Source organism: Porites lutea, chromosome 11, assembly GCF_958299795.1.
Source record: "Porites lutea chromosome 11, jaPorLute2.1, whole genome shotgun sequence".
NCBI lineage: Eukaryota > Metazoa > Cnidaria > Anthozoa > Scleractinia > Poritidae > Porites > Porites lutea.
The window spans coordinates 16,170,979-16,195,498 of record NC_133211.1 but is presented as its reverse complement, the minus strand read 5'-3'; the positions used below and the strand labels follow the sequence as shown (position 1 = coordinate 16,195,498).

The 24,520-nt window shown below is 38.6% G+C and overlaps 2 protein-coding genes across 2 annotated transcripts; one reads left to right on the top strand and one right to left on the bottom strand.

Annotated features, from left to right (window-relative positions):
- Positions 1-952: 952 nt before the first annotated feature.
- LOC140953046 (uncharacterized) lies at positions 953-8,817 on the bottom strand. Its single transcript, XM_073402529.1, has 9 exons — positions 8,724-8,817; positions 8,063-8,148; positions 7,328-7,382; positions 6,227-6,292; positions 5,552-5,619; positions 4,702-4,857; positions 3,476-3,542; positions 2,475-2,555; positions 953-1,706 (listed from the first exon to the last, which is right to left on the bottom strand). The coding sequence occupies exons 1-9, from the start codon at positions 8,815-8,817 to the stop codon at positions 1,654-1,656; spliced, it is 726 nt and encodes a 241-aa protein (XP_073258630.1). The 3' UTR covers positions 953-1,653.
- Positions 8,818-8,989: 172 nt separating this feature from the next.
- On the top strand, positions 8,990-21,870 carry LOC140953043 (splicing factor, suppressor of white-apricot homolog). The gene is made up of 12 exons (XM_073402528.1): positions 8,990-9,332; positions 10,012-10,175; positions 11,425-11,565; positions 12,405-12,562; positions 14,138-14,645; positions 16,132-16,257; positions 17,105-17,482; positions 18,515-18,805; positions 19,350-19,470; positions 20,341-20,409; positions 20,983-21,088; positions 21,532-21,870. The coding sequence occupies exons 1-12, from the start codon at positions 9,139-9,141 to the stop codon at positions 21,571-21,573; spliced, it is 2,298 nt and encodes a 765-aa protein (XP_073258629.1). The 5' UTR covers positions 8,990-9,138; the 3' UTR covers positions 21,574-21,870.
- Positions 21,871-24,520: the final 2,650 nt, after the last annotated feature.

Here is a 24,520-nt window from a genome sequence, read left to right as displayed (position 1 = left end):
GCGACTGGCGCTCGTCCAGGTGCTTTAAATAACGCTCTGCTTGAAGACTTCAAGACAGCAACCTCTAACGATGGGAAAAGGGTGATTCTTGTCCCAAAGCACAAGCGAAGTAAAGACGGCCCAGCGATGCTGGGAATGAACGAAGAGCTGCAGCTTATGATGAGTGTTTACGTGGAGTTTATCAGACCTCAGTTCGCCATGCCTTCAGAGACAAAATTATTTATCAAGAACGATGGCTTTGCATTCAACGAAGGTACCATCGGGAAGGTGCTCTCCAGATTTTTGGAGAAAACTAAAGTTTTAAGAAGCGAGTAAGCCACACGCACATTAGAAAATTTATTGCCACTTAGACCTACCAGCATGCAAGCCCACAGGAGGTCGAACACGTTGAGAAGGCCATGTGCCACGGGAAAGATACACGAAAGAAGTGCTACATCAGACAAGATTGTACACGAACTACTGCCGCTGCCATGGATATAATTGAGCGCGTACTAAGGCCCTCAAAAAAAAAAAAATAATAACAATAATAAATAATAATGAGAACATTTATATAGCGCCTATTATGTAATAGATCTAGGCGCTTAACAAAGTGAAAAAATTGGAATTAAATGAGTTTATCTGGAACCAAATAAAAAAAATTATGTCTCTATATCAATATCTTCGCATTTAGCATCGCTTTGAAACAGAGGCTTGGGGCAAGTCGAAAATCGCCTATTGCTATTCATTTAAAATATTTCGCCGTTTCTGATTGGCTTTATCCCTCTCGGCTAATTCTTCATGACCAACTGCCGAACAGCTGGCGCTGACCTGCGCTGACCAAATCAACTTAAATCTCGTTCCCAGGTTTCTCTCCCCTCCTTCCTCAAGAGAGGAAGACAGAGAACCCTGGCATCGAAGTTGTGACGAAATTGGAAGATGCGAGCAATATACAATCAATGACCTCAGTCACACTTGACACACTGAAGTGAACTAATAAATTATTTTGCATTCTCATAAGTCGATAATGTTGTCAACGAAACGTTCTTCCGCATAAGTTCTTTTTGCTTTTCTTCATGCAGTTTTCATTTTTTAAAAGTACATTTATTGGCCTCTCCAAAGAGGTTTTTAAAAACTTATTTACACTTTTTTTATTTTGATAACAAGATTCAAACAATATTATTCAAATAAGTTATATGACAAAATAGAGTTTAAAATAAATTATGTATTATACAGATCATAAAATTTTTACACGGTGAACTATTTCAGCTAAAGTTGGTGGCTAAAGGTTTATGATAAAACCGTTCTTAACGCTGCTTGTTTCAAGAACCTGTTTCTGTTAACCTGCTTCTTAATACACGTCGAACTTATACAAAGGTACTTATTGTCACTTTTTACGTCACTCGAAACTAAAACTGACCATGATAACATTGCGAAAATAATTCACGGAGGGGATGCTTTTCTTTCTCTTTTCCCATTCAGCAGCGGCGGTTTCCATCTCCTAAACCTTTCCAGTTTTCGTACTTCAATAGCAGACACGGCAAAATAGCTAACTGCAGATCTCAGCATTTTTAACGAAACTGATGCGAGCTCTCGTTTTTTTTTCGTGGAGAACACCGCTGTACTAAATTGAAACCTGTGAGGTTGATATAGACTCCCTATCAAAGAGAGCGGCAATCACGAGTGACCTTCGAAGATCGAGCGAAGGTAATCTTCTATGACGCGTTGGACTGCAAAACAAAATGACAAAAAATTGAACTTAATATCAACTATGTTCAGATGACTTATTAATTTAAAAAAATGAAGTTCGAGTACAAACTACGAATTCAGTCATATTCAGAGTCCAACCCATCCAGTGTGCATAGTCACCGTTTACCGTGAAGTTAGGTGCTCCGAAGCGTTGTTTCCTCAGTGGAGAAAAAAAAGAACGCCATACCCTCTTTTTGCACTATGCAGCGTTATCCTTCCTTGTTATTAAGGCACAGTTGTTTACGTCCTCAGCGGCGAAGAGCGAGGAGAAACGAATGTTTTCGCAGGCTAAGTTTAGCCAGTCCGCTGAATCACAGTCACTTTCTATCTTATCATTGTTATCATAAAAGCTCCGGAGGTGCTTTTTCTCTCGTTCTCGTGCACTCGATTTGTATTTATTTTTCCTTTCGAGCGCCCGACACGCTGAAAAGAGAGGGAGGAAGGTGTAACAACCAACGAATGTTAGATCGTACTGAAAAGTAACCTATGAACGTCTTTTCTTATGTAAGGTCCAAGAGATACACTATATAAATTTTGACTCTCCCAACTGAGTTCAAGCGACTGGCCCGTAGCTTAGCAAGTTCTTGGCGACCCGGAAGCGAAAACTTTCGCTGTTGTTTTTGCCACCTTGAACGACTGCCCATAGGCAAGAAGGAGGTTCGCTTACAGTTTCCTGGGTAACTTTGGTTTTGAAGCCGTTCTAAACGACCCGAATGAAAGCCACTGGAAGTCGATGAAGGTAAACTTACCGTTTTTGTTGCCTACTCCTACAGCCAGACTCATAGCAGTTTGTCCTTCATTGTTAGTTGCTGTTAAGTCCGCCCCATGTTCTTGCATGAATAAAAATAAACACAGGAATCATTATAAAATTTTCTTCAAGTATTTGGCAATTTTTACTCTTAAGCAATTTCGAGCAACTATGTCACTTAAAACAATCACATAAAATGAAGAAAGTCCGGAGTAAGATTTTATAATAGCAATAGTAATAAAAAAAATACCTAGGCCTAAAAAATCGTCGAAAGCAGTGTCTCCAATTAGTTGGAATTACTTCAAGGGTCACAGGTTCATCAACTCTCGGAATTGTCCAGTGACACCCGCTCTTTTAATATAACGTTAGTTTGGTGTTTGGAATGATCCGCATGAAATTTGAAAACGGCTTATTTGCGTTCACAAGTTAAAACTTTTTGTATCATTTTCAGAGTCCAGTACTGAAACGCTGCATTGCGCCAGGACGGGCAAAATAACGTGCAACTTGTTTTCCAACATTGCTGCAAAACGAGTTGAAAAGCAATGTTGCGCGTTTTACTGACCCACGCTCAAACCTGTCTAGTAACAAATCAGCTTGTTGCAAGTTGCGTGAATACTGACTTCTGATTGGATAAAATAACGCGGGAGTTATGCCATACACGGGCGTTACCTCACTTGCTGCAAAACATCCAAGTTTCCCTTGGGCCGGTATAAAACGCGCAACATGTACAGATTTTGTTGCAAAAAGAAGAACTACTCTCTCGCGACATCGCTATTCAAGTCGTTTTGCAATCATGTTGCAAAATATGTTTCATGTTTTTGTTGCCCAGTTTACCGTACCTTTTCATACATGTATGGTAAAAAATGAACCCATCGTACCCATTAAAAGAGCGTATTCAAAGGCTTCAGTTTTCGGCGACAAAAGAAGCGGTCTTTGAGTCGATGGAAGGGCAAAGCAAAAAAGAAGAAATTGAACATACTTTAACTTAAAATGTTTCCGTACCTAGGAGAAGTTTGACGACTTGCGGGTAGCCATTAAAAGCTGCATACATCAGGGGAGTGCCTCCTTCCTATAATCCAAATAACAAACACATATTTCAAGGCAAGTAACAACTATATAAAGCCCCGTGCAAACGGACGAACATTGTTGGATGTTACATGTTGCATCCTGTTGCACACCCTGTTGCATGTTGTTGCGTGTTGTTGGGAGTTGTTGCGCAAAGTTTGAAACCGGTCAAACTTTTCAGCCAACAACTCCAACATTTCTTTTGTTCCGTGATCGCCGAAGCGTAGCGCAACAATGTTGGATCCGTTTGCACAGCTCTTCCAACATTGTTGGGGCCACACACGCGCATTACACATGGTCTCCAAAGTATTGTTGTATCCTTGCCACGATGCACTGCAGGTCCCAACATTGTTGGGAGTTGGCGCACCACTGCCAACACTGATGCTACAAATCCCAACATTGTCCTTGTTGACCCAACAATGTTTGGAGTTGTTGGGTCCATTTGTACTTAGCTTAATGCTACGTGGAAACGGACGTAACATTATTAGCCAACAACTTTGGATGTTACATGTTGCATCCTGTTGCACACCCTGTTGCATGTTGTTGCTTGTTGTTGGGAGTTGTTGGGCAAAGTTTGAAACAGGCCAAACTTTCAGCTATGTGCAAACAGATGTAACAACTCCCAAAAATGTTGAGAGTTGTTGGCCAACAATGTCGCATCAATTTGCACGGGGCTAATTTAACATGAAAAGTCACATGACCCTGACAGATCCTTTTAGGTTTTCCCCTTTTTATGTTTTTTTTTTTTTGGGGGGGGGGGGGGGAGTAGAGGGGGGACAATTTTTACTTCTGTGTTTTCATCCTGATGGAGACCTTTACTTTAAAACTAATTTTAACCATGGAGAATCCCAGGCCCCGTTGAATTTATATTAGTTCCTTCTATTTTTCTGTCTAGGTAATCTTAGAAAGAAAAAAAGAACCAAAAGAAATGTTTAGCTGTTTGATCCCACACTGACTTGTTGGATTTGCCTGGAAACTTGAAATCTTAGGGAAAGCCCTGGCCTAGGGTACAGTCAGATCTACGCACATTTCTTTTAAATGAAAACAGTTTCTTAATTTTGGTAAAATGTTGCCTTCTAGCACAATTAATTTAAAACAGTAAAAGTTACTGGATAGTATGGATAAGACATGTACTGACAGGTCAGTCTTATCTCAATACATACCACATTTGCAATATCAGGATCTGCACCATACTCAAGCAGCTGTTCAACAGCATCCAGCTGCCCCTGACAAGCGGCAAATGATAACGCTGTCTCACCAGTTGGACTACATACTGTGGCATCTGCTCCACACTGAAGCAGTATGGTTATGGTTGCTTTCTATAGCACGCACACAAAACAAAGCATAACAGAATTTATAAGACAGAGTGGTAAGTCACATGCATGATGGTAGATAGACTCAAGAATTTTTATTTGAGTCCTGGTCTCTTCCATCATGGTTAGCCACCTCAGACAAGATACGGTGCTTCAGACAAAACCTTGTTATGGCAAACAATATTATTCCCAGTCCCTAGGCCCTTCATTACATCAAGGTTCCATTGTGACCTACTTAAATCGGTATTAGTGCTTGCCTACAATCTTGGACAAAACTGTGGAAAAAATCACATACTTGAGGAGCATTTTTCTAAACATTGTAGCTGTACCAATTCTTCCCTCTCCCTCTCCCTCTCCCCCTGGAAGCAATGTAAAAAAAAGCATAATCCCTGGGCGTTTTTAGGAAGCAACATTGAACTGGGGAAAGGGGATTTCTTTCTGCTAAGTAGTTGTTTTGGAACTAGTTTTGTTGCATAGGATAGTGCACAGTATACGTAAGGGAAAAACATTCTCAAGTAGTTTTTTCTGGGATTGTGGGTAATGGTAATGGTAATAGTAATTGACTATTAGCATTCTACTCAGGGAGTAGGGTTAAGAGGGCAGAGAGATTCCATGCTATCTTATGGTGTGACTCTAATAACATGGCTGCTCTGTGCCTCACTCTGTTACTCGTAGTCTATCCAGAAGACCTCCAACTGACCTGTCTGTGAGCTGCTGCCCAAGCTAGGGGTGTCAGGCCTGTTTTATCCACAGCATTCACATCTGTACCTACCATGATAAGGTTCAAAAATATATTATATTCACCAGTAACAAAGAAACAAAGAATTGTTGAGCCTCTCTATGCAGACATTGTTTCACTGCATGTTTTCTACCAAAGAATTCCCTTGCCTGGTAATGCTCCCAGTGAGCTAGAGCAACCATAGTGACACCCACAGAAAGGGAAAAAAAAGAAAAGGAACTAGTTTAAAGAGCAAAGCAAAAACTCTGAATGTGTTCACCCACATTCCCCTTTCCTGCTGTCCTTTGCATGCAAATCTACATTGCAATCAATATTGTGAATGAGGCAGTCTCTCAAGACATTAGAGAGATTTAGAGTGACATTTACCATAAACGGCAAATGTCAGATTCAAGTTAAAAATTTCCTAAAACAGAAAACGTGCAGCTGAACACAGTCCAAGACAAAACTGACATGAAATAACTAATCTGGGGGTAGAAGAACACAAGTTAAGGAAAAACTTGGTAACGTGGTACAAATTCACATTTGCCGTTTACCGTAAACAGGACTCTAAATCTCTCTATATTTGTTACTAAAAATTAAGTCAGTGAAAACACTAAGCAAACCCAAAACCAAGCTACTTTGTGTTGCTAAATTTACCTTTGTCAATCTCCTCTTTAATCTTTGCAATTTCACCCTGAGCAGCTAGAAAATGTAGGGATGGATCTGAGAAAGAAAATGAAGAACTCAAGAACAAGAGGTATATGTATATATTTCCTCAGTTCTTTGTTACAATAGCTTGGTCACTTTGTGATCTGTTGTTAACTTAAGAGGACGGGTTTTACTGTAATATTGCTTTTCTGTGGCCATGAAACTCAAAAATAGGAAAAATTAACATTTGGGCTTCACTCAAGGTTGGCTCGTGCTTGGCTTGTGGTTCGTGGTTGACTCAGGCTTACGTTTGGCTTGTGAAATGACCAAACTCTTTTGGTACAGGTGACATTCCACAGGTCACAGTGCTACAGATGAAACACAGGATTATTTTTAGACCTAATTGAGGCCCAAAGGGTCAGACTGGGCCCCCTTTTTATATCTAAGGGTCTAGACGACCCCCCCCCCCCCCACTTATCTCAAGGTCTGGATCTGGCACTGTATAATATGTTATCATCCAAACCCTTGTCTATACATAACAGGGCTGTCAACCCCCAACGTCTTAAAATATTTGGAATTGATAGGGAAGGGATGATAGATGATGTCATATCATAAGGTATATGATATCATTTGTGCAAAAAATACTCGTTGACCCGATTGTCACAAATTTGCAATGTTTCACATTATTGCATACATTGCAATGGCATAATATACCATACCAAAGTTTATGAGGAAACATTCGATGTTAAATTAAGTAAAATAGCTCAGACAAAGCAAAATATTTAAAAGTCTATTGTCGGAAAGTCGAGTCTACAACTGAATGGCAAACTTCGGAGAATATCCGGGAGATTTCATACTCTAATCTGAAGACCGGGAGATGTGGTCCAAAATCTGGAGTCTCCTGGATTATCTGAGAGAGTTGACAACACTGACATAATCATCACCCAACCATGTACCTTTTGTATGACTTACCATGTTTAACACAAGACAGCTCCCTAATATGATAATTTATTTAGGGTTTTATATTAACATGCAGTCCATCAATTAAACTGACCTGTTTATGGTCATATCAGTTTTGATTGCTATTAAATTATTAGATTTGCAGCTTACATTGTGCGGCAGCTTTATCAGTAGTGCTCACATATTCCTTGATCTCTTGCTCCAGCTGTATACAAATACAAATAAAAAATGTTAATTCTGTATCAGCAGAAGGATGATCAGTGAGGTGGGGGCTTAACCACCTTCTTTCTCTAAGAAGGGGACCTGGGACTACGGTAATCAACAAAGTTTTATACAGGGAGGTTATGCCCTGAGGTCCAACCCCTTATCATATATACCATTCCTGAGAGAAGAGATGCATCTTTGAATAGCCTGTGTACAGCCGAATGATACATTGGGAGAACATGGCAAATGGAATGAAAATATACAGCCTTAGTTTAGGTGCATTCATGCCCTTGTCATTTGCTTGAAATATTTTAATAAAATGACAGATTTTGCTGCCCTTTCATATACTTTCATTCATTAAATCCCTAACTTTTTATTTACCTGAAGCCTGAAAAGGGTACTTCTTTTGGGCGGAGTCCCCCTTTCAAGACCGTTATGGGGAGCGCTGCCCCCCCCCCCCCACCCCACCACCTCCCAGGAAAGAGATAGTAGAAAGGTGGCTTTTGAGGCAGGACCTAAACAAGTTATTTATGGTACTAATTTAGTTGGTTATGACCGAACTCACAATACTGTTGATTTCAGGTTTACCACTGCTTGTGAATATGGACAGTACTTGAGATGATTTTGCAGAAAATGGGACATACCTTCAATATAAGCCTCATTTTAAAAGTGAGGACTCACCTTGAATCCACCAGTCAACTCTTTTGTTGATGAAGACCTTGGGCCTTTCTTGACCAACAGGTGGCCAGACTGAGCAAAATGAGCTTCTGTCAAGAAATATAATGCATTCTTAAAACATACTCCCTAAAATTAGCCTGTGTCACCGACAAAACTTAACTCTGGTTAAGTCCGTCTGCAAAACAGTGACAAAATCCTTGTTCTAGGCCCTTATCTGTGTACTAGGATTTGAGTATGCACCATGAATGGCCCATTAAAAAAGCTATTGTTGATTTGCCATTCAGGTTGAAAGGAAATTTGAAACACATTTTAGGTTGTTGAGTATGTTGGGGGCCCAGAACAAGGATCTTGGCTCTGCTTTGCAGACGTTACTAACCGGGGATTCATTCCGTCTGCGACTCAGGCTTCCTAAAATCGGCATGATTGAGTTCTTTTTTCCTCAATATGCCTCTTTAAGGCTCTATGTTATGCATGTGCATAATTATACACTCTGTTTTCAAATAGCCCTTAACTTCCACAAGTTGTGGTTTAATTTTTCATATATTTAGGCTGTGAGTTTTTAACACATTTGAGCAACAGGTGATCGCTATATGAATCCACAGGTTACATATATTGTGTAGATCAGCCACCACGTGGCTTGAATCACTCCCTTTTCATTTTATACCTGTTCCTAGTACCGCTGCAACTTCTTGATCGGGCTCTAACTGACAAAACAGCTTATCCTGTGGCTCTCCCTGTGATTCTTGGTTTCCTAACATAATTTCGTAGAGAATAAAAATCGACTAAAATTGTTGCAGCATGAAATGAATTTTTATCCTGCTCGATCGACCTACTCGATCAAAACAAAAGCACCATTTTCTCGATTCAGGTTCCGCTCAGGTTTTGCCCCTGTGTTGAAGACTGGGTCGGGCTCGGTGACATCATCAATGACGTCAGTACTTTGTCTTCCAAACCGCCATGTTGTATTTATGTGCCATTCGAAAATAACCAGCTTGATCAAATTATGGATTTGGAAAAGGCTTGTATTGTTCATAGGAATAGCTCGTTTGGTAGAGGAAGTTTTTGACTAGAAATCTGACATGTCGGGGCTTTTTGATGCGCACAAAGTCGGTTTGCCGAAGGACTCTCGTTCGAGGCCGAGGAGGAAGGAGGATGACTTGCTTGTCTTTGGCTATGCGTGCAAATTATTTGAGGACTATGAAAAGGCTGCGGCCTTTGATCCAGAAAAGAGCTTGATACCATGGATGGGTGATGAATCCCTACGTATCGACAGGTCTGTTCAATTATATTTTGATTAAATGTAATAAAAGCTGTGTTGAAATCACGTTTTGTTGACGTTATTATTGTTGTTGTGAATGGAGGTTTCCTCCGCGATTTGTTTCAGAAATATCTCACATGGATTTGCCCTTTACACTCGAGTAAAGGAGATTGAAGTTTTATATATTTTCACGGAACGTTAAAGAATGTAAAGACGATCGATAAAAACTTTTGAAATCCACATTTTAAAAAGCCGAAAGATGGAAGTTCTGATCTGAAACAAGGAATTGAGAGCTTTTTAAAATGCTTTTTTCTTTTGCCCATATTGGAACACTGACGGCAGTAGAGACAAGGTAAGTTGGTTGCATCGGGACAAGAAACCAGTTGTATGATATGTAAGTATAAAATAATCGTTTGATAACAATTTAATTACAGTAATTACATCAGCCTATCTTTAATTCTGACAGTTTCTCTATAATTGCACATGTGACACAATCAAGTGGAGGGTTAAATATAATTTGTTCCAAAAAGAAACTGAAAAGCTGAATTGGACAAAGATTAGCATTTTCAAGGAAAGGTTATCTTAAAAAGTTTTCCACTGTATTATGAATCTACCACTGGTCCAGTTTTGTAGGTACATGTTGCTGTTATGTTGATTACAACACGCTAATAGAAGGCCAATGACTTTGTTTTAGATATGATGCTCGTCTGCACCTCACTGACAAAGCACAGTTTATTGCCAAATCGTCTGATGGAGTTCCTTCACTTACACCTGAAGAAGAGGAAATAGAGAGATCGTGTGATGAAGAAAGATACATGGATCTCAACCGTGATATGGAGGAATATGAGTCCCAGCAAGGTAAGTTTAAGCATGCATTCATTCATTTATGAGGTACTGAAGAATTTAAAATTTATTCTGTTAAATGTGGCTAATCCCTTACCTAACATGAACAGCCAATGTTTTTCCAGAATTTCAAGTGTAAAATATTTCTAGTTTGTCTACAAAACCAGCTTACGGACAATCAATTATTTATAGTTCACTGGATTGCCTCTATGCTGAAAGCACTTTGATAAAATAATCCACGGAAGATGGCTGTCATAGAATTTTCCAGAAATATAAAGACGCTTGTTGCTATTGACATTATTTTATTGTGCAATTATAAAAAGCTGGCCTAGGGTTTTAGAAAACCTGTGTTTTGGTGTGCAGAACACACACACAACTGTTAAAACTTGACATGTTTTTGGTGTAAACAGTAAGTGGTTCAGTTTAGCCTGTGAACAAGCTCTCTGTTTGGGGAAAGGGTGAAAAATCGCAAGGAGAGGGAAGAGAAAGGAGAGCCTGTAGACAATCATTTGGGACCGCTATTCTGCCTTCTTGTCTTGTAATTGCCGATCATCTGTCAGCAAGATCGTTATCTGTCACCTGGATATATTGGAATGTAATTGATTTCACGTGTAAAAAGGGGGTTGGTAGGCAACCCACAATTTTTACCTTGTGCCAAAATGCTGCTTATTCCAATGAGTTTTTTCTCTGGAGGGTAGATTATGCTCTGGAGGGTTTAGTTTTAACTGAGAAAATGTGATTTTTGCCGCTTATTTCTTCCTTAGAGGTCGTGACACGCATATTGATTTTCTGCGGTTATTGTTTCTGGTCGGCGTGACTTGCCCTCTGATGCAAGAACATTCATTGCGGCTAAAAAAGCTCATCAGTCAAGCACCAGAAGATGCCATGTTAAAGATTGGAAGACCTGTTTACAAGCGATTATTTAAATCAAATCGCATGCTACATGCCAACCAAAAAAGCAATGTAAATCAAATCTGTTAACAGCCAGTGTTCTCGCCAATAGGAGCTTGCATCAGGAACTGATGCACAGCAGGTGCTGTGGAATGACAGTCTCACATGTTTGTCTACAGCCTCTCACCCTTTCCTTTCCCTCTCCTTGTGATTTTTTCACCCTTTCCCCAAACAGAGGACCTGCTCACAGGCTAGTTCAGTTGGACAATCTTGACTTTTGTATAGACAAACTTGAATGTTTTACTGGTACATGAACATGGTTGTAAATATGAGTGAGTAACGAACTTAATAAAATGTTACATTTTCTTAACAGAAGAGGAAATGAAAAGATTTCAGCAAGCCCTTCAAGAAGATGGTGCATATAATTCGGTGTCATTCAGTTATGACTATAATACTCCAGAAGTCCCTTCACAGTATCCACAAACTACATCTGCATATGAAAATATGCAAAGTGGTAAGTGTTCATTGTCAAGATGAGTATTTTCTATAAAGGAAGAACCACATTGGAACCAGCTTTTATATTTTTCTTTGTCATCTAGTAGTTAATCATATCACCAGTGGGATAACATCCAACGTCCCACTCACCCCCGCTTAACATGTTATAATAAATTGTTTTGAAAATCGAAAATCAATTGAGCAAAGTGATAAACTGCCCTTTACATAGGATTTTTCTTGTAATTTGTGCTTGTTATTTTGCCAAATTTTCATGTAATAACCTGGAGACCCATTTACGATCTTGAAACAGCGACATATGATAGAAGAATAATTGGCAACAAACAACGTGTAGATGGGTTAAAACTGGAACAACTATTGTGAAATACTGACAGGGGGATGGCGTCCTCCTGAATACTCGAAACAACTGGTTTTGGAATTCAGACTAGGGAGATATGGGTCTCAACAAACATTATGGAACGAACTAGGAACAATTTTATTTGTTTACCTCTAGGAAATATTATTTATTCCAACATTTGAGTTAGCACATGGAATCCTATTGAGTTACCATTCAAGTGAAACCTCTTGAATGGTGCATTCACATAGTTCAGTTTGTTTTTCAATATTTAAATATGGAAATCTGGGAATATGATTAAAGCGGTTAAACCATGTTTAACTTTAATTTAAACCATGTAACATTATACCTTTTAACATTAAACCATGTTTAACTAAACAAGTTTTAGCTTTGCCCTGAACAGACTTAACATTCATCTGCACTTTTCATGTTATTAGACTTACTGTAACAAGCACATATAATGTAGATTACAAAAAGCGACAATGTATATTGTATCCTTTTTCTAGGATCAATGTTATACAAAACTCAACAAGACAGTTCTTTTCCTACGTCTGATGTCCAGAAAACAGTGTTACCCCCTGCTCCTCTTCCTGCTGTAGTTGCTCCTCCACCAGAACCTTTTGTTCCCCCAGATGAGCTGGAAATACCGCAGGGAATGGAGATTGTAAGTACTCAGTCCTGTTTACAAGTTCTTTGCTCTGTCATTTTTAAATGTTCATGATAATACTTTAATTTTCTTTATCAAGCTTGTTTTCTGATACTCTGATGACTTTTATTTCGCAGTTGAGAAAGCAACAAATTTTTTACCTCATATATACTGTTGTAAAAATAATTATCTTGGGTTCACAGTTTCCTGAGAAGTTAATCTTTCTCTGGAAAATCTGTGATTTCAGGTCAATCAGCAACACAGAGGTTGGCAAAATTAACTGCTTCTTGTTGTGTATATAGTGGTTCAAATTATATTTTCCTTTGTTTGGGGGTCAGGTAGTGTGCATGTTGTACAATAATGAGTTAAAAACAAAGGAAAATGAAACTTGAGCCATAGACAAAATTAAACTACATGTATGATGAGTACATGAATGGGTGTGTAAACATATATAAATAACAGTTTGTAGAAAATTTAAAAAAAAACACTCACTTTTTTTTTGTTTTAATTAGCCATTTCCGAGTTCCAAAGGCTCTCACTTTCAAAATGAGGCTAAGTGCCAAACTTTTGTTGTAAAAATGAGTTTTATTTGCATGAGAATTGAAAAATCATTTTCACATCAATGGCTTTGCCCTTAGCCTCGCTTTGAAACAGAGGCTTGAGGCCACTCAGAAATTGCCTTTGTGTATCCAGCAGGCACTATACTAACTTTTCAAGACAGTCTGTTTCTTTAGTAGGAATTCAGCTACATTCACTAAGAGGTGCTTATGCAGGGCAGAGTCTTCAAACACAAATGTAATCACCTGGACAAGTGTTTATTTTCAATTTCAGTCTAAACCTTCAAACTGTGCTGTGCATTTCTTAGAACATATAGGGGTTGGAAAATGTTGCCAACTTTAACTTACCATAAACACTGGCAGACCATAAGCCACCCTTCCATATGAATAGCAACCTGAGTGAAGAAGCTTGAAATTGACTAAAATTTTGAGTTGTCAAAGAAGCCTTTTTTTAATTAAAAAAATAAAGGCTTTAAAATTTAATTATGACAGTCAAACTCTGTCTATGCAAACACTCAATTTTTAAAATGATTTAACTACAGTGTGGAATTAAGGTATGGCTTATCTGCTGTTGTTTTTGGTTATCTTAAGAATAGTTTGGAACTAAAAATAAATATGAGGAATGCATGGCTGTTGTGGGAATGGACTTTCTAATGTGAGTCTGTGTTATCATGTGGTATTTCATTTTTGCAGACTGGCGATTTTATATTTTGTGGGAATATGTTTCTTAGTGGGAATTAATTTTTGTAATATCTTAATGTTTGTGAAAGTAAAATAAGTTTAACCTTGGTGTTAATTTTTCTGGAAATTTGTAATGGATTATGGGAAAACTGAAAAAATCACATAGCTCCCAAAAGTCTAGTGGGACATGAACTGTAGATGGCATGGGAAGGCATTGACATGATTTATCTATTCTTTAAGAACTTTTTATTTATGTTCCAAGGTTTAAAATTTTAGAGCCTGTGTGACTTGTTGTGGCTGAGGTTTTTACAGCAATAGTGGTTTGTTAATATAACTTCTGTTACTTCACTTTTAGCCTGAAACAGCTAAAATGCAAGCCATTATTGAAAGGACAGCTGCCTTTGTTGCGAAGCAAGGGAAACAAATGGAAATCTTGGTTAAAGCCAAGCAGTCAGGAAATCCTCAATTTGACTTTTTACTCATGGACAATTGGTTAAACCCTTACTACAAGCATGTGTTGAGATATATAATGGAGGGAAAGTTTACTCCAGAAATCCCGCAACAGCCATCGACACAGCCTCAAGAAGAAGAGAAAGAGAGTGATAGCAGTGAGGAAGAGTCTGATGGAGAATATGAACTACATCCTTTGTTACAAGCATCACTTCACAAAAAGGTAACAAGGTCACGGCCAACATCAGCATCATCATCACCAGTACCTCTTGGTAACAAGTTTAATCGCACTTTTGCACCAGTGACAAGTGGATTGTCATCTACAGCTTTCCCCCATGACCACACCAACAATAACAATGCACATGTGAGCATTGTTGATGAGGAAGTTAATTACAGTATGTGGTACCCACAAGGTATGTGTGCCTTTTAAGAACTTTTCATTTTGAACTTCTCTCATGAAGGTCTCAGGAAAGTTCTGCCCCAACTGTAGACCTCAGGTTCTTAACTACACTGCTTTGAAATGAAGGTTGTACACTACAGTAGTTGAAGAGTATGTCAGATTAACATTTTTATGGAAATTGTCCCATGTGCTTTCAAATCAGATCATAATCTGCATGCCAACTCACTTTAAAGTACATTTTAATAAGATAAGCTCCCACCATTTCTAAAGACACTTCTTATTGATAATTACAGTAATACATTTGAAATTTAAGTCCACTGAGTGCAAACCAGTGCTGTTGTTAGCCCATGCACACAAACAATAAAACTGAACTGGACATTATTTTAAGTCCTCGAGACATGCTTCTTCACCAAATGATCATCTTCATTTACTTGTACATCAGGGTCATAGTCCTCATTTCCAGCATCATGACCTAACCACTACCACCACAACCCTCAACAGAGATTAGATCCTGTGTTGCTGTGTTCCCTTCTTTGGACTATGACTAGTGTTCATTGGAAAGAGTTATTCCCCAAATTAAGGAGATTAAATATGCAGTGTTTGTTTGTTTCTTTGGTTGTGGCTGGGACCATCACTAAGTGTCCACTGGGACAGTAGAGGGTTTCCGCCTACTGGAGATGCCCATAACTGATACAGTGTAACCGCGTTAGACACCAATGGATGCCAAAAATTTGGCCGTAGTAGCATGCAAAGAAATTAGTGTCCGATAGCCTGGGAGTGGATTTTTCTATCAGGCTAGTGAATTCTGTTATTAACTTGCCCGATGGACAAGTGAAGTTTTTTGAGGAATTCAAATTGCAGAAGAAAACTGTGAAATCAATCTGCTCATCAAAACGTTTTGGGGGCTAGTTGAAAGGATGTTTGGGCTAGTAAATGTTAGCTGCAGCTTGCCCGAATGGCAGGCTGTAAAAGTGACTTTCTGCGCACCCTGTGTAGGAACAGGGTGGTCATATTACCAGACAGGGTAAAATTTCATAAGTTAAATGCCGTAATGAAAAACACACCATACATCGCATTCACACATCTTGAACAACTGTTCTCTTTAGAAAACAACCAGAATGTAGATCTTGCGTACAGTAATATTTTAAAAACTACTTGAAACCTTTCTTCAGTACATATAACACTTTTAAAAAATTGGCTATAACACCGCCAAAAATGCATCTTAAGTGTACTGTAGTCTAAAAACAATATGCAAGAACAGGCTTAGCTTACCTGGTCAATGACACTGACATGTCACAGGCATTTTAATTTTACTAAATTTCGAATGAGTGGCCATATTAACAAGGTAAAAGTATAAAAGATTTTACTGTTAGGGATTTTGAATTGTGGCCATTGGCCATGTTAATGGGTGACCACATTTACAAGGTATTTTTAAAAGAAAATGTATGGCCATTTTGCTAGGCCCAAAAAAATGAACTAATATATTTTTTGTATTTCAGACGATATGTATGGGCATTATGTGTCATCTGCTGGTTACACATACCACCCCCCTGTGGTACCTGTTCTCTCAGTTGCTGATATGATTCCACCTCCTCCACCACCCCCTGGGGAGGGACCCCTAGAAGGTAAATCAGTTTATTTGCACTTTTTCCAACAGACTATAATCCAGATGCACTGTATGGTCATACTAATCGATCACTAACAAACATAAGAAAAATAAAACACAATCTACACTGACAGTGGGAATGCTGAGAAGCTTTTGGAACAATTTGTTTAATTGGCTAATGAAACATAAACAGAAAGTACCCCTATCCCTAAAAACAATAGCAGGTATGTTTTCAACAGCCAGTGAAAATAACAGGAGCTTTAATGCTCCAAGAATGCGTTGTTGGAATGTAAATGTACAAACAAGTAATTAACTAGAGAAGTGCACTTAAGCAGAATCAAATGACTGATGTTTTTATTTATTTTGTTTAGTTTACGATGTTAGTGCTCAGTTCTTATGGCACATATTGTCTAGCTGAATAAGTTAGTGATCCAGTTTCAAGTTTGCTTAAGTAGGTAGTGTGTTAAAAATGTCAGAGATACCAAGTAGTGATCTCTTTAGTACACACCTACCCTGTTTCCAGAGGATTTTCTTTAAATTTTCCCCGCACAAGAGCAGTGTTTTCCTTATCAGGAGGTAACCAGTAAAATTTACTGCCTGAAGCAACACTTCTGACTGTCTGCAACCACTTGAGGGGTTGCTAAAATTAAATATGTAGTTTAAAAAATATGCAAGTTGTGATCCGATCTGATTCTCACAAGGAAATGAATGAATATGTGGTTTTGTCGTTCACAAGTAATTTCTCAAGTTCTATAGCGAACAAGGATGCATAGTTGGCGTTTAAAACAAAATGAACTAGACAGCTGTGGTACATACCCTTTAAGGCTTAGTTCACTTTTACTAATCCAGACATGCTTTTTTCACAGAGGAGTGGTTGGAGTTTACATCATCAGTACCCCCTCTGCCGCCCCCGCCCCCACCACCAGTACCTCCAGCACTGTTTCTTCATGATGGTGTTGATATCTCAGAGGCTTTGCCTCCCCCTGATCCCACTGGGATGTCTACAATGCCACTAGGCACACCACAGGTTATACCACCTCCCCCTGACCTACAACCCATTGTGGACAAGCTGGCAATTTATGTTGCCAAAAATGGTCCTGACTTCGAGTCGATCATCAAAGCCAAGAATGATCCTAGGTTTGAGTTCTTGAATCCGTGGAACACCCACCATGGTTATTATAACCTCAAGAAACAGGAAGCACTAGCAAATCAACAGCTGCAGCAACAATCAGCCACATCTGAAGGTAAAGAACATTGATAAAAGGTATCAGAATAAAGGGACGTGTTACAGTCAGGGTTTGCAAATTTTATTGATGAGTGAAGTCAGTGTGACTTCTGCTTCACAAATTTTGGATTCATTTTGGAATATGCAAAGTCAAGTAACACAATGAAAAAAGCAATGTAATATTTCTTAAACAAGAGTTAAAAAAACAAAAAAAATTCTTTGACAGCTTTGGATAGCCTTTTCGACATGGATGCCATTTCAGTGTATGGTTCTGGCACGTATATGCTATCTTGATGGAAACATGAGGTAGCTACGACCTCATAGGAGAGTGCGCTGACCTCGAAAGGCTCAAATCCATGATGATGATTATCGTTCAAGTGATCCTTATTGTGATTTAGCCTCTATGTATACAGACATCAATGATTCTTCAATTTAGATGGTTAAAATCAGGTTTACAACGTTTTCAGTCAATGTAGATTGTATAATCAAAGTGACTTCCTCCGTAAGCTGAAAAATTTTGCGAAATTTGGCGTATTTGCAAACCCTGTACAGTACAACTACTGTAGCCGCGGCCACCTAGACAAAGTTGACAAATCAGATTACTGGGAAATAACAATGCATTCCAAGAAAGTTGATTGTGGGTGAATCAGCAGCTCATAAGAAAATAATGAGTTACTTGAAACACAAAATTTAAATATTGATAGCAGACGTTTCCCAGAAAGGAAAATTTCTCATTAGATAATGTTTTCCTATCCAGAACTTTACATATAATGCCCAGGGGACATATTTGTTTGACAGAAGCTGTTATTTTGTCATCAATCAGCAATTTCTTCACTAACAATGCCGTTCTTTGCAATAACGTGTGACCTCAAGGTAAAAATAGAACTTAAGTTCCTGTTTTCACTTCTATTCATCACTCTAACAGACCCTTTAGAAAACACACGTTTTCTTCAGTGGGTTCAACAGGTCACATCTGTAGCTTGTAGCTGGTTGATTTTGATTAATGATGTTGATTTTGTTGCCTGGTAATTTTTTTATTTTATTCCCTCAGAAAATGGAAAGAACATTGAAGTGTCCAAAGGACCAATAAGTTTCTCAATAAAGGCTAAAGAAACAAAGAAACCCAAAATTGAGTACAGGACAAGTGTTATCTACAAGCAGAGTTGTGAACAAGGTGAAAGTGATGAGGAAGTTAATGAGGAGGGATCAGAAGCAGAGTGCAAGGAGAAGAGTGAAGCCAATGGAAGAAAACCAGAACAGGAGACTGCTGTAAATAGTGGCTCAACATCGACAGAAAACTCAGCTCCTGAGGTGGACTCTATTAAGGCTGCTGAAAGAATTGGTATGAAGGACTGTTGTATTTTTTCTACGTAGCATTTTAGGCCCTCGAATACAAATTTATCCACATTCAAATTCTCCAGGTTGACATCCATACATTCCCTTAAAGATCTTGAGAAAGGATCAACACATTTTCCCCTGAAAGATTATTTTATCATTTCTCATAACCTCTTCTCTTGATAAGGTATTGATATTGTTGGGAGAAGATTGATGTTGGTCACTCTTGGGATTTAAAGGATTACTACAGTTTAACCACGTGACTTGCCTAGTTCCCAGGCCTTCAAATTGTCACTACACGGTCGAGGTGTATCGTATGGGTCACGTGATGCAAGCAAAGAGTCTTTCAATTCTTGTGTAACCGAAATGAATTGACCATGCAGGCCTGGGGAAAGCTGTACAGTTGCTAGGCAACCCTTTGTTCGCGACATTGATTGTGGTTGATTGAGAAAGATTTTCGAAGGAGGTGCGGCGGTGTTGTAGCTTATGTCACCATAATATTGTAATTGGCTCCAGGAGTGAACTTGACTGACATTCTTATTATTGTACAGCCCAACATCTGGAGTCTGAATCAAGAGATAAACAGCTTCAAATAGAACGACGAAGGAAAGCGTCACTCTTCATAAGTATGCTCAAGAAAACCAACCCAGGAGATGAAGTGGAAACAAACCAGTAAGAAACGTAACAAATAGGCAACAATATTCCATGATCATTGCAAAATTTGAACGTTAGACGTCATTTCTTTGATGAATAAGAGTGTAGACCGTGCAAAATTGTTGTCTTTTTACTTCTTGGCTTTTACAATAACAACATTTCCATTTCCTGCCAGATTTCTTGAAAAGTGCGCGCGAGAGACAGAAGGTCAGAGAAAAAATTGCGATATCGCGTCATTTGATAGACTATAGCTCTCGACCAATCAGGGCGCGAGAAATCGCTCAGTTATTTGAAAATTATAGTAGTATAATAATATTATAATGAATATTAAAATTGATCTCCTAAGCTTACAGTAGCAGTTACTGGGCCCTCATTCACTATTGATTTACAATTGTGAATGAGACGACCCAGGCGAAATGATTAGTTTCAAAAAATGTCAGTTTTACTCTTTGACTCTTCGGGCCCCAATTTTGTTTTTAGTTTCAAAAGACTAAACTTCATTTGAAACTAGAAATTTTAGTTTCAAAAGATGCTTAATCTAATTTATTTATCCTTTTTTCTTTGGCCAACTAACTTTCTTTTTTTTTACATCGCTGTTTGTGAAAAAAGCAAACAAAAAGAATATACAAACTGTGATCGTTATTACCCGACATCCTTACAGAAAGCGATGCTATGTGGTGTCTCAGGGGGCAAAAATCTTTTAACTTTACATTTCTCTAGCAGCAGTTTAGGCAAAAGTTTGCACCGGTTCAAGCGCGATTTCTAAGAATGTACTGATCAAGAGTGTTGATTAGCTTTAAGTGTCACTTTGTTCATTGGCTACCATACTTTATCTATAGTAAACATTGTATTGAAGAAACGTAGCTAAAAGAGCAGTATTTTTAACAGGTCTTCGCAAGAAAATTTAGTATCATCTGGGAGGACCAGAAAATTTATGGAAAAACGACAGGATACACGGTAATTAGTAATTTCTGCAACTGTAAAATAGTAGAGACATCCAGAGAGATTTAAAGGAAAGAAATCTTGCGTCAAGATAAACTTATTGCTGTGCGTCGTGTGAAGTCATTTCTCTTTGGACATTTTATCTTCCTTCTCCTCTTTCAATGGTATTTTTTGATGTTGCGGTAGCTACCAGCTGCGCCGTGGTGATCGAGAAATAGTAAAGGAAGAGAGAGAGAACGCGCACGCGTGAACAAGGAGGGAGGAGGCACCTTCATGCAAGTAGCTTTGCCACGCAGGTTGATCATGTTGTTATTGAGTGATCGAACTTTTAAAACCGTTTAGTTCTCGCCAACCTTCAGTTTGAGTACTTCCTTCCGTATTTTTATCTTTACTTGATAAAGGCCTGGCCCCAGTTGTTCAAAAGCTGGATAGTGCTATCCATTGGATAAATCTCTGTCCAATGGAAAGTGCAATTGGTTTCCCTAATACTTATCCACTGGATACAGATTTATCCGATGGATAGCGCTATCCAGCTTTTGAACAACTGAGGCCAGGAGAGTAATTAGAGACTTGCGCCTTCTGTCTTAGACCTGAGTCTCCTCCAGCGAAAAGAAGCCGCATTAGCGATGACGATAGTGATTCACTGAGTGGAGGAGTCGGGTCTCCATCTCCTGGCAGCATCCGGGTTACTCAGGTCAGTATTGCACTGTGCATTACTAGAACATTAGGGCGTACACCAAGACTGCGGTAGTTTAGCCTGAGTATCAGGCCTTCCTAAGGGGCTAGGGGAGAGGAGATTTTAGCGAACTTCACCAACATGAATAAGTCGCTCTCTTTAACGAAAATCCCCCTTTGGGAGTGGAAGAGTTGAGGCAAGACATATTTGGTGTGCCCCTTTCCTTCCTTTTTGTTTCTGTATCGGTAGTTACTAAACTTTTATATATAGTGCAGCCTGTGTAGCAATCGTTTCCATCTCTTTCTAGCCGAGCGGGGAAAGCGTCAAGTCGCCCGAGGGCACGAGGTAAAAAGGCGCTCCAGTTTTTCCTTTGTCCTCACTCGTCTCTTGCTTGGCTAAAAGGGAACAGAAATGACTGCTACGTGTGCTAATCTTTTTGAAACCCTTTACTTTTAACACAGGATTTGATGGCAAAGGTGTTGGCCGCTTCTAGAAACAAGTGACATGATTGAAGCACCGATTGCCTGACCGGGCAGATTGGCTTTGTCACTGAAGCCTGAGTCAACCTTCATCTCGTCACAGCTGGACTACAGAGGCCGCGCTACTTCGTAGGCTAGCCTCAAGCCTTAAGTCGAAGGAGGACAAACTCAGACAGCAGAAAGTTAACACCATGTAACTCTGTGCCACAAGAAATAACCTTGTACAGTGTAAACAGGTTATGTTTATAAAAATGAAAAAAGGTGTAAATACTGACAGTCCCTTTTCTTAAATTTCTCGAATAAAAAACCACCATGGACTAACCCCTTTGGAAAAATCCCAGTTTTTTTAACTTTTTCAACTTCTTGTTTTTATAGTCTAGAAAGACGTTTCTTTCTTCTAAAATATCGTTAACTATTTTTCTGGCCTATTTGCTCCGAAATTAGGCTCGGGGGGATGAGTGCGGGCTCATTTTCCCGAACAGCGGCTGGTAATCGAGCCTAGCATAAGAGATGCCAGGGGAGAAATCACAAGTGCGATCGACTTTGCATTCGTCAAAGGTCTTACTGTGTCGAAGACGATCGGTGCGGACTGAAAAATTAATGACTTTCCAGACCCCGTTGGCTGAATAACGAACACATCCTGACCTTTAACTAGGTTTTGCAGTGCCTCTCGCTGAGAATCTTTTAAATTTTGAAGTTTAAAGCACTCCAAAACTCGCTCAAAAGCCAAATTCATCTTATCGACATCGTCCGCCATTTTGACAACTTTGTTTTGATCTGATAATTTATGCGACAATCCTTGCCAGACGAAAATCTGCAGGCGGTAACATGATTGGCTGAAACCAACAAAAGAAATCGCACGCGTCCCTCGGGGGGATGAGTGCGGGCTCATTTTCCCGAACAGCGGCTGGTAATCGAGCCTACTCCGAAATAAAAATCTGGAAAAATTACCAATTTTTGTCCAAAACCAGGGACTAACCCCTTTGGAAAAATCACAATTTTTCGACTTTTTGAACTTCTTGTTTTTATAGTCTTGAAAGGCCTTTAGTCGTTCTAGAGTATCGTAAAACACATTTTTCTGGCCTTTTTTCCCTAAAATAAGAATCTGGTAACATTACCAGTTTTTGACCAAAACCATGGACTAACCCCTTTGGAAAAAACCCAATTTCTAGACTTTTTGAACTTCTTCTTTTTATAGTCTAGAGAGGCGTTTCTTCTTTCTAGGATATCGTAAAACACATTTGTTTCGCCTATTTTTTCTTTTTAAAAAAATGTGGAAAAATTTCCAAGTTTTTACCAAAACCATGGACTAACCCCTTTGGAAAAATCACAATTTTTCGACTTTTTGAACTTCTTGTTTTCATAGTCTAGAAAGGTGTTTCTTCGTTCTAGAATATCGTACAACACATTTCTCCGGCCTATTTTCCCTAAAAAAAATCTGGTAACATTACCAATTTTTGACCAAAACCATGGACTAACCCCTTATGAAAAACTCCAATTTTTGGACTTTTCAACTTCTTGATTTTATAGTCTAGAGAGGCGTTTCTTCTTTCTAGAATATCATAAAACTTATTTTCCTGGCCTATTTTTGCTAAAATAAAAATCTGGAAAAATTACCAATTTTTGGCCAAAACCATGGACTAACCCCTTTGGAAAAATCACAATTTTTCGACTTTTTGAACTTCTTTTTATAGCCTAGAGAGGCGTTTCTTTCTTTCTAGGATATCGTAAAGCACATTTGTTTAGCCTATTTTTTCTTTTTAAAAAAATGTGGAAAAAGTACCAATTTTTTACCAAAACTATGGACTAACCCCTTTGGAAAAATCACAATTTTTCGACTTTCTCTACTTCTTGTTTTCATAGTCTCGAAAGGCATTTCTTCGTTCTAGAATATCGTAAAACACATTTTTCTGGCCTATTTTTCCTAAAATAAAAATCTGGAAAAATTACCAATTTTTGTCCAAAACCATGGACTAACCCCTTTAGAAAAATCTCAATTTTTTGACTGTTTCAACTTCTTGTTTTTATAGTATACAGAGACGTTTCTTCCTTCTAAAATATCGTTAACTGTTTTTCTGGCCTATTTTCTCAAAAATTAAAATCTGGAAAAATTACCAATTTTCGTCCAAAACGATGGACTAACCCCTTTGGAAAAGTCCCAGTTTTTTGACTTCTTCAACTTCTTGTTTTTATAGTCTAGAAAGGTGTTTCTTCGTTCAAGAAAATCGTAAAACATATTTTTCTCGCCTATTTTCCCTAAAATAAAAATCTGGTAACATTACCAATTTTTGTCCAAAACGATGGACTAACCCCTTTGGAAAAGTCCCAGTTTTTTGACATTTTCAACTTCTTGTTTTCATAGTCTAGAAAGGTATTTCTTCGTTCTAGAATATCGTAAAACACATTTTTCTGGCCTATTTTCGCTAAAATAAAAATCTGGAAAAATTACCAATTTTTGACCAAAACCATGGACTAACCCCTTTTGAAAAACTCCAATTTTTGGTCTTTTTCATCTTCTTGTTTTTATAGTCTAAAGAGGCGTTTCTTTTTTCTAGAATATCTTAAAACACATTTTTCTGGCCTATTTTCCCTAAAAGAAAAATCTGGAAAAATTACCAGTTTTTGACCAAAACCATAGACTAACCCCTTTGGAAAAATCCCATTTTTTCGACTTTTTCAACTTCTTGTTTGGTCTTGTTTCTTGTTTGGTAAATGGTATGGCTGTCCTTGTCCCCACTCCAAACACCGTTTCTTGATTCATTCTAATGGAGGAAATTTCAAATGTCGACCGAAAATCAAACGCTAACCCCTTTACAGAAGATCCAAGAGCGGAACTTGCCGAGTACTAAATCTTTAAAAACGGTCTTGATGGCCTTGTCTCCACCCTAATATATCGCCAAACATAACTTCTTGGTCCATTTGGACAACAACAAACGTATTAACGCAGAGGAAATTAGACATTTTGAACAAC

Bases quoted from the DNA above. Each gene is read 5' to 3' on its own strand.
- LOC140953043 (XM_073402528.1), top strand. From the start codon at position 9,139: ATGTCGGGGCTTTTTGATGCGCACAAAGTCGGTTTGCCGAAGGACTCT. The intron at 9,333-10,011 runs GTCTGTTCAATT...ACTTTGTTTTAG, and splicing joins GAATCCCTACGTATCGACAG to ATATGATGCTCGTCTGCACC. The intron at 20,410-20,982 runs GTAATTAGTAAT...CTTCTGTCTTAG, and splicing joins GAAAAACGACAGGATACACG to ACCTGAGTCTCCTCCAGCGA.
- LOC140953046 (XM_073402529.1), bottom strand. From the start codon at position 8,817: ATGTTAGGAAACCAAGAATCACAGGGAGAGCCACAGGATAAGCTGTTT. The intron at 7,383-8,062 runs GTGAGTCCTCAC...ATTTGTATACAG, and splicing joins AGTTGACTGGTGGATTCAAG to CTGGAGCAAGAGATCAAGGA. The intron at 3,543-4,701 runs GTATGTATTGAG...TTTGGATTATAG, and splicing joins ATCCTGATATTGCAAATGTG to GAAGGAGGCACTCCCCTGAT.